At 33.8% G+C, this 10,344-nt stretch overlaps 2 protein-coding genes across 12 annotated transcripts in view; both read left to right on the top strand.

Moving 5' to 3' along the window:
- The window catches only part of LOC134843793 (uncharacterized), a 331,722-nt gene that overhangs the window by 115,764 nt on the left and 205,614 nt on the right, over nt 1-10,344 (top strand). The gene's annotated exons all lie outside the window — the stretch shown is intronic.
- LOC134844143 (receptor-type tyrosine-protein phosphatase S-like) overlaps nt 1-10,344 on the top strand; it is a 114,981-nt gene that overhangs the window by 88,108 nt on the left and 16,529 nt on the right. For all 11 annotated transcript variants that reach the window (XM_063860661.1, XM_063860669.1, XM_063860670.1 and 8 more), the window contains 4 exons: nt 2,694-2,932; nt 5,163-5,364; nt 6,928-7,130; nt 7,592-7,870. In XM_063860661.1, the coding sequence (XP_063716731.1) occupies nt 2,694-2,932; nt 5,163-5,364; nt 6,928-7,130; nt 7,592-7,870 (923 nt within the window). The remainder of the gene's footprint in view (nt 1-2,693; nt 2,933-5,162; nt 5,365-6,927; nt 7,131-7,591; nt 7,871-10,344) is intronic.

The following is a 10,344-nucleotide window of genomic DNA, read 5'->3' as shown; positions in this document are numbered from 1 at the left end:
TTATTTGACCTTTTAATTTGGAAGAGTAAGTCGACACGGATGATTTTAGTCGTCCCCATATTTGAGAAGTTTTCTGATTATGGTTTCGTGTCGATGTGGCTTTGATCATTGTAGGCGCTACAGATCCTCTTGCCATCATTAATTAACAAAATCAATAGAAATTGTTTATTTTTTAGTTTTTGAATTTTCAGATTAAATGGCTGTTTTAAAACTGAATACCAAAAAATTCTCCTCATTTGACACGTATTTCACATCCGAGTGGGCTCTGAAACTCGAGTGGGCTTTTTTCGGGATATTTTTTATAATGCCTTCTGTTGTTGTACTAAACAAGAACAAACGATTAAATTACATTTTCATTTGAATAACTCGGTTCAAGTTTCCCTGCTGTTTGTTGCAGCAGGAACAAACCAAAGTTCGTCACAGACGGTATATGGGTTGAGGGCTATGATAGTAAGCCAAAGGGTCGACAAGCAAATGAAATGATGACATTTTATTTGTACTAAGACAATTAAAATATTCGGTTAAAATATTATTACCTCGCATTAATGTCACCCCTTCGGTTTTGATGCCTGACAACCCGATGTATCAGAATTTTATTTCGTTTTCATGACTGAACTTCAATTAATTAGTGGATATTGCTTTCAAGCGCCGGCCATAAATTTGATTTAGATGTCAGAAGTAACAAAAATCGCTTGGTTATAATGCGTAGGCAAAATAACGGCCAGCGAAAATTGCCATAGATGTTACCCGCATTGCCAAAACTAACATTGCAATAGATTTTTATTCAGGTTTTCAACTAGTAAAAAGTCGATTTTATGTAACCCAGTTCGACACTTTTTCTTAGAAACTTTTTCTTAGGCAAACCCGCACAACTCAATCAGTGCATCTTAGACAACCCGCACAACTCTCAGCAACTCAATCAATCTGAAGTATTAACTTTATATAGCACGGTATATTTCAGCTGCCGTTGTGAATCATGTCAAAAAACCACAGAGAAGAATTATCAAAGACATCAGATTTCATTTCTACTGAACAGGGGAACTGAAATATGCAACTTTTGACAATTTTTTTGTCTGCGGCCAAAAAACATGATTCACAATCGAGGTTAAATGAGACCACTTTATTGCTTACTGCAGTTTAAAATCAAGCATTTTGTTATGACGTGAGAAAGGATTTCAATTTTTTTTCAATTTCATCCCCCCGCAACACACACAAACACTATCTAGCGTGTCATCTAGAAATAGGCTAATTTCTGTTTTTTGCAGAAAAAAACTGTCAATTTTGGTATGATTTTCCTGCTTTTGGGTTGCTGATCCGACCATTTGAAAAATAGGGAGTAATTTGTGTTTATTATTTTTTTCTGCTATGTTTTCCACTCAAAAACAGGTACCTCAAAAAATGTGGTAATGGATGGCATGATACATCAAATTGAAGTCCTTTCAACCGTGATTTGAACTACATTAAAAAAAATTTCAAAAAAGTTTATCAGTGTTGAAAAAAACTGGTTGAGATTTTTTGATTTATAAGTCCAGTTTTGAGCCAATAAAGCGAGCAGCTTACAAAAACTTTTTTATGCCTAATTTAAGCCGCAACACCTCCGCTTTAAGCAAGTTAATTTTGTTTTTTGATTTTCTAGCGCCATTTTGGGAATCAAAATTTCAAAAAACAATGCAAAATTTTTTGCAAATCGAACTTGAAAAAATCCTGAAAACTTTTTTTTTTTGGGGTTTTTAAAGTCATTTTTTTAAAAAATTTTGTTCAATTTGCCAATATTACTATGACTATTGAATGTGCTTAAATTTTAGTTATGCATCAGATCTTTTTTATCACACGACGCAGAAAACAAATATATTAATTTGAAAGAAAATGGTTTGTAATTTTATAAACACTATGGTCGAAACGTTTTAGGCAACTTGCACTTTAATCGTCTATTCTTGTTTTTGTTGATGTTGTTTTTTTTTCAACAAAACAAAACACGTAACAAAACTTATTTTTTCAATTCAAAATTTCGTTTGTAGAAAAAATTAAAGAAAAATAAAATGTATATAATATTTTATATACAATGTATATACTATGTTAAAAAGTGTATATAATCTACACCAAAAACGTACTTCAAATTGGATTTCGGTGACTATTGAACCGATTAAAATAATTACAAATTTCAATTGATTCTAGTCGATTTGATAAACAATAAAATCCATTCTTTAGTGCATAAAAAAAGAACACTTATTCCCGAACTGCTGATTTTACTTGCGATGATCGATTGGGATCTTAGTTTTGCCAATGCGGTTAAGTTTAAAATAACCGTTCTGAAATTGGCTGTCTTTTTGCTGACGACAGAGAACAACAACTTTTAGAGGCGTTCATCTTGTTATTAAGCCATGGACATTAATCTTACTGAATTTGGTTGATATTTTTAATGATCGTAGTTAATAAAATTGTTGCCCTTAGTTAGTAACACATTACTGAATCCCATTTTATGATTTTGTTCCAAAAAATGTTAAGCCAGCTTGCAACTTCAATGAGCTGTTCTTTGAAATTCATTTGCGTTCATGAACTCATTAGACACAATTTATAAGACTCAAGCTGCGATTTTATTTTGTTCTCAGTAGAAGAGTAATAATTTTTGTTTTCTTAAATATTTTAAACAATTCAACAATTATTGTAATAAATGAGAAGATTGACAATTTCAGCTCAAAAGTTTGTGATGGAGACGAACTTGGACGGACTGCGTGAGAATACCATGTACGGGATCCGAGTGGCGCCGCAACTTGATTCGGCGGGCACTGTGGGCGCACTCTCGCGGGAAGTTTTGCACCGCGTGGGTCCAAGACTGCACGACAACTTCGAACTGAAGCCTATCAAAGTGGGCTCTGACTTAGTAGTATTTCAGTGGAGCAAACCCAGTGGAGTTCAAGTCACTCGATATAAGGTGGCACTTTTACCCTTTATTAGTTTTATTGAACCCTTTGAAAGTTTCAATCATATCAGATTCTATTTTATGTTGACTATTAAGTTTAATTTTGTGGACGTTGTTCATTCGGTAGATTGGGGGATCGGCGGCGGCGGTGGGGGGGGGGGGGGGCGGACGCCTCTCTTCTCTCAGGGATTCGACCATCTGCCGACCCAAAGGGTCCATCCTTTTGGTACTTTTTAAGAAATCCATTTTTGGCCGACCGGCCCTAAAATTTTTCTTAAGGCGCCTTGAGCGCCAATATATACTAACTTTGAGGAGGAGCGCGCGCCAAAATTTTCCAAAAAGTGCCCAAAAACTTTTTTTTTTACCAGTTTTTTCAAAAAATTGTCAAAATTTTCAAAAAGGTTTTGAAAATCCCCCTCCTCGAGAAAATCTTAGATCCGCCCCTGTATTCTTACAAAAAAATTCCAAAATATTTTCAAATTAGTGTTGTTTTTTGTGTCTTTTTGTTCTTAAAAAATTACATCAATTTTTTTTTCAAATTAGTGTTGTTTTTGTGCGTGGTGTGATGGAAAATCTGAAAAAAAACCTGAAGTTTAGGTTCATTTGAGACTCACAGTAAAATAGGCAAATTGGGTAACGGTTTTTATACAAAAAAATCAAAACTAACATTCAAACAGTTGAAAAACCCTTTTATTAATTTTTTAGCTGAATTTATGTTGAAACATATTGCATATTGCAGTTGTTATTGCAAAACGGACGGCACAAAACTTTCAAAAAATTTATGGCTTATCGTTTGATAAATAACCTGCTTGATTGCTTTTATTGCTTGAAAATAGAGTAAAACTCAAAAATTTCTATCCGGTTTTTCTCGAAAATGGAAGACTTTTAAAAAAAAAATTATGTTGTTCGGATTGGGATTGAAAGGGCTTTAATATGAAATAACACTCAATTTATTCCGATGACTATTTGTGGTAAAATTTTTGGTTGAAAAAAAAAAACAAAGAAACCTGTTCTCTCACCTTATATGCTCAAAAAAAGACCAAAAATGAAAAAGTCAAACTGGTTTTTCTCGACACTGAGAAAAAGTTTTTAAATGTCGATTGAGCTTCGACTGATAGGGCTTTAATATGATTCATTGCTCGACCCAATCTGATAATTGGGGTACCAACTAAAACTGGTACCGGAAAAACTGGTTTTTCTTGACACTGAGAAAAGTTTTTCAAAGTTTTTGAATGTGGTTTGAGCCACGATTGATAGGGCTTTAATATGATTCATTGCTCGACCCAATCTGATAACTTATTGGGGTACCTGATTTTGAAAAAAAAAGGAAAAAAGAAAAAAAAAGAAAAAAAACTTAAACACAATCGAATATCTGTATTTTTAGGGAAAAATTTAAAATAGTTTTAAGGTATTATTTAAGGCTGATACACCTTAACTTTTAAGGTAATTTAAGGTAAATTTTCAGATGTTTATTGGTAAGGTAAGGTGTTGTACTTAAGGCAGTGCAAATTTACCTTATTTTTAAACGTTTTTAAGGTATTAAAAGTTTTACCTAAAATATAGGTAAAATAACTAACTTTTTAAATGTAAATTTAAAAGGTAAATAAACCTATAAAAATAGTCTTAAGGTATTATTTAAGGCTGATACACCTTAATTTTTAAAGTAATTTAAGGTAAATTTTCAGATGTTTATTGGTAAGGTAAGGTGTTGTACTTAAGGCAGTGCAAATTTACCTTTTTTTTAAAACGTTTTTAAGGTATTTTTTAAGGTAAATTTAACTTAACTTTTTTTGAGTGTACAAAAGTCCTCCCCATTTTTCAAATGGTCGGAACAATTCTGCAAGCTATGTATAATTTACTTGAAAATGCTTTTAATCGAACGCTAGCAACTTTAATAGAAAAAAATCCAAAAGTCGATTCCAGCAACCTTAAATACTTGCAAATCAGTTACTGATGTCCCGAATAGTTCGAATATCCATAAAGTTAGTTCAGCAATGCATAAGATAATAATAAATTTGATTGAAATTGTGCAAAAATCCAACAATATAGATAACTTATCATTGAAAGAGCACCAATTTGAGCTAGCGCAGAAGGTAATTCAAAATGTTGAAGCGCCGCTGGGAACTTTCTATTAAGTGCTATCTTCTACGGAACTGATTGGTTAAAAGATATTATGTCTATCATGATACTATTATGTCATATCAGAGTAGTACCTCAATTTATTTTTGGCATCTGTTTCTAGCTGTCGCACTATAATATGGGAGACCCGAATGCGGACAAGGGCAGCCAGGACAACATAGTTGCAACTGCGACTTTGTGTGTAGTGAGTGAACTGAAGCCCTTCACCCAGTACTCCTTCAACATGACAGTGTTCACACTGGACAGTATTGGGAGAGAGGTCACCAACCTCTCCCTTCAGTTTACCCTGTTCACTAAAGCCACTGGTAAGAAAATAACAGACGTCGATTGTTCCGACATTGATCCTATGTTCTAGATACAAATCGACTCACCCCTTCCACATTCCAGAGCTAAATTTCTTTCTTAGGATTTACTACAGTTTGTACGCCACTACAGTTGTTATCTTACAACATCTTGTACTGTTCTTAATAGGACTGATAAAATAGCTAGGTTGGAATGAAGATGCCGGTAGGTATACTGCTATATAGCCAGTCGCACTAATATAAAATTACTTTTGGTAGAAGATTACCAAAATATCTATTACTTATCACCTAACTTTTATATTAAAAAATAATTTACGTATCTTTGGATATCGTGGAATATTTTGAACAATCTAGTCCTATCCAGTCCGATGAAAAAAAAATTACCAAGCCCTTCAAAAAGATCATGTTAATCACTTTGTCTTTTCGTCCTGACCATTGAAAATGGGGAAGATTTTTGTCTGCGGATGTTTTTCAGTGTTTTTTTTTCCCGAGCAAAGCCAGGAACTTTCAAAATCATCGAAAGGGTTCGAGTAATGTACCTCATTAAAACCCTTTCAGTCCCAATATAAACGACATTGAAAAAATTACAAAAGTTGTCTTCGTATTAACGTTTCTGAGTTTTAGTCTAGTTTTGAGCAAATAATTTGAGCGAGCAGGTCGTGTAAAATTGAAAGAGTCAATTTTAAGTTAAAAGTTTTCATTTAAGTAGTGAAAAAATTAGTTTTATTGCTTCGGTTAGCGCTTCAATGGGAATAAAACGTTTCAAAAATCAAAAGTATGTTCAAAAAACAATTGATAAAAAATCATAAGCAAAAAGAATCTTTTTTCGTTTGCTTTTCATTAGCTGTAAGGAAGGTATGTGACGCTCGTGTATAACAAAATTTCAAAAACGCAAAAAAAAACGTGACTGGCTTCTCATGTCAAAAAATTATTTGTAAATTTGGAAATCACAGCGGAAAACAATTATGCATTAATCTTATTTTCTCAAATTGGGTGAACTTTATCAAAAAAAATTTAAAATTTAGTCCAAACTGATATCAGCAATTTTGGTTGCTAACAATAAGTAGCCAGTACAAGCGACAGAGTCGAGCGATTATTAAGTTTCGATGGTATCTTTTGTAGAGACAAGTGAAAAAAAACTGTTGCCTTTTCATTTAGAGTCTCAAGTGTTTTCGGAACTTTTCCAAACGCTATTTAGGATAGTTTTCATTTAAGCAAGAAACTTGCAAAATCTTAAATGATTGCTCATCCTCGTCAACTATGGTCCTTGCTATCAGCGAGCGACCCATGTAGGATTTCACACAAGGGAGAGGAGCTTTGGTCAAGCTTTTTTTTATTCGCTCTTTTATTTTCTTTTGTAACAAAGTTGCCATTTTTTAATTGAAACTAAATTTTTCTTACCGAGTTTCAGCAAATGCTTTTTTGAATTATGAAAAAGACGCAACGACTTCTTGTGTCTCAATATAGTGTTGAATTTGTTAGTTTACTTCAAATAAGTCTGAATCGAATATTAAAGAAATGGCTGCATAATTTGTGAAAATTGCCTATAAATTCTTTTAATTTCAGTGCCCGACTCCATATCAACCCCCCTGATCCCCACGCGTGACGGAGTGACGTCAGAGGGCATCATCAGTCTCCGCCTGAGCCAGCCCTCCCTCTCTCGTGGTCCAGTGGACGCATACCAGGTGGTGTTGGTGGAACTACTGGACAACAACATCAAAGTGGAGGACCTACCAGGACCTGATCAGATTTTTATCGAAAACAACTCTGTAAGTCCTCAACGTTTTGGCTTTAGATTTACTTTTAGATTTAAGAAAACAGTCAAAAAAGTTAGCAATTATTAAATACGGCAATTGGCAAAAGAGACAACAAGAGATGTTGTAAAAACCTGCTCCCATGTTCACGTTGACATGTTTTATTGCAATTTATCGCATCAAAGTTTAATTTCATGGACTTCGGTAAACCTACTTTAAACAAATCCAAGCGTGAGGACTGGAAAAGAGCCATTTAAGAAAAATAGATTTCCATGTTTTTTCATTCAGTCATTGAGTCCATAGAAAATCTAAAACATAGAAAAATAAATGTGACAGAAAACGTAAAAGTAAATGTAAAGAAATTCCATAGAATTAAGAAAAAGTCCATAGAAAGTGTAGAATTTCCATAGAAAATGTAAAAAGTCCGTAGAAAAAGTAAAAAGTCCACGGAAATTGTAATTTCATCGCCTTTTCAGAAGAACACAGTATCTCTCATACGTCGGCAGAGATCTTCTGGGCTCTTCTCTTTCACATATGCCATCGAAAACAACATCTTCCGTCGATCTGCAGACACATCCTACTACCAATCCCAGACATCCCCCTCCAACTACAGAGCAGCAATTGTGGCCCAACTGGTCGATTTCTACCCTGATTTTGCCCTGGGAGATAACAGATACTACGGGAACTATTTCAACGGGAGATTGCAGTTCTCAAAGCGATACACTGTCTTTGTCAGGGCCCTCGTGTACTCAGATGTAAGTCAAATGATCTTTTGTTGCACTATCATAAGAAAGCGGATATATCTCCAGAGGCGTTTAAACTTAGCTACTGTTGCAAAAAAAACTACCGATAGCGAAAAATAGTTTTAATGTTTAAACAGTATCAATTTATATCAAAAAATAACGGATAAGAAAATCTTAAAACTCTTTTAAAATGAGGTCTAAAATAGTCTGACCAGGTCTATACAAAAATGAAAATTGTGAAGAATGTCATGCTTGCTATTGGCTCAATTAAAGGTATCTGGCAAAAATGATTGAGGCAAAACAAATCGCAGTTCTGATCAAGAACTGCAACGAAATTTTAATAATTCAAAAACGAGGGCAAAGTTCTTTTTTGTGTAATTAAATGCGATTATTTAAAGTATCTGAAAATTCATTAAAACAATGTGAAATCTTTTGTAGAACTCTCGTGAGCTTTGCAACTTTAAGGCCTTTCTTCCACTGTAGCAACTCAATAACAATTCAATTGTTGGCTATTATGGAGGATTAAACGTTGCGTTTCATTTGTAAATTGTAATAGCTGTGGGGGCAACTTTGTATTATAAGTGTCAATGGCGTAATTGACACGTATAATACAAGGTTAAACGCCCCCACAACTACTAAAATTTACAAGTGAAACGCAGCTTTTATTACACCATATTAGCCAACAAAGTGTTTAGAGATAACAAAATCACTTACAATTTACTACCCGCACCGAGAAAACTCTTTATTTCTGTTCTGAAATACTTTACATCTAATCTTATTTCTGGTCTGAAATTTTTCGTGAAATGTTTAAATAAAGCAGGGATTTTCTTAAAGTTTTTTATTTCTCATCTTATTTCTGATCAGAAATTAGCTTAATCTAGGCTAATTCTAGCCAGAAAAAAGTCTTCGGCTGTTGTTCGTACTCACGACCTGCGATGTGATAGGCGGTTATGCTAACCGCTAGGCTACATGACCTGATAATGTGGGTTAATTTAAAAAATCTAATGCGAAGCAACACAATTATAACAAGAGCTAATTTGCATTGTATTGCTATAGCTATTGTGTATACTCGAAGCATGTTCATCTCGTTGCAGTTGAGCAGTGAACTGATTTATATTTATTTCTTTCACGAAATACAAAAAATTTGGCTAGGTAATCTCATATAACAAGTTTACCTAGAAAACTACCATATCAGATATTTAGCTTGAGATTTGTCGCCCGCTATGAGCTCTCCACTTTCTAAAACTAACGAAAACTCAATTAATGCGAGTTGTCAACTGTTATGAATCGCCGTCTTTTATAAATTATCACCCAGCAACTCAATTGCTATAAGTTTTTGAAGTATACGAATGCTTGCGCTTGAAGGTCGGTCTGTTTTTCTTGCTTTACAGCCAAATCTCGAACAATATTATTGGTGAAAATTGGAATTGGTATTTTGAAAACAAATTAGTTGAATTTTGCGATCGTTCAGTCTGTCAACGAATGGAGAAAAGTTATCTCAAGAATGACAAACTGGCATGAGGCACGGTCGAAACTACTGAAGAAGATATCAGTTGAGTTAAGCCAACGGGAATAATTACTCAGGAATTGGCCGTAAAATCAGAGAAGAAAGATAAGGAAATCGAAGGAAAGTTAGAGAGATCCACGTTGATTTGTAATGAAATGAAACTCAGACTGACGCAACAGGAAAATTTCAATTCAGAAGACTCTGTGAGTATTGGAAGCCCCTCGTTTGACCCCAAAAAACAGGAACACAAATTGAAAACATTGTGGGCTTCGCTAATCTTGTTAATGGTTTCAATTTGAAAACATAAAAGCTGTCAAAAAGATGTGTTTCAAACTGTGACCTAAAAATTCAAGCACTATCACGAAAAGGAATGACCATTACAATTATACAACAAGCGTAAGCTGGGCTAAAAGATTGTGTAAATCTTATGCATGTAAAAACAAATTTGACTGAACAAGCAATTGCCTTTTGTCGAGGCTTCGCTAAAACAGTGCTACAAAAAACTAAAATGTCTGGGATAGAAAAATTTTAGTACCAGTCAAAACCAGCAACGTTATTCAATGATTAAAAGATTCTAAAAAAAACAATCAAACTCAAAAAAAAAATTTTACTGCTCTAGCTATGTTAATTTTTCTCTTCATCAAATTACAAAGGAATTACATAGGAAAAAAGACGAAATTTGTTTTATGATGAAAATATCTTCCTTTTTGTTTTATCTGCTATTTTTTGTCGTATTTTTCATGTTTCTTTTTCGTTGTTAAACGAAAGTCTCAGAAAAAAATGTGTGGAATCACATAACTATTTGAGGAATAACGATAACTATTTTCTTTTGGTGCAAATTCCGCTGATATGTGAATATGACTTAATTCAGAAATGATAGCGTTAAATGGATAAAAACAGCCAGCAGGTTGCAATGTCTTAGAAAAGGTTGGAAAAAGTCTCTCAGAAAATATTGAAAAAAATGGGATTACAAAAAAAC

Source organism: Symsagittifera roscoffensis, chromosome 4 (assembly GCF_963678635.1).
Source record: "Symsagittifera roscoffensis chromosome 4, txSymRosc1.1, whole genome shotgun sequence".
NCBI lineage: Eukaryota > Metazoa > Xenacoelomorpha > Acoela > Convolutidae > Symsagittifera > Symsagittifera roscoffensis.
Note: the sequence above shows the minus strand (reverse complement) of the source record. Positions and strands in the feature narration are given on the sequence as shown.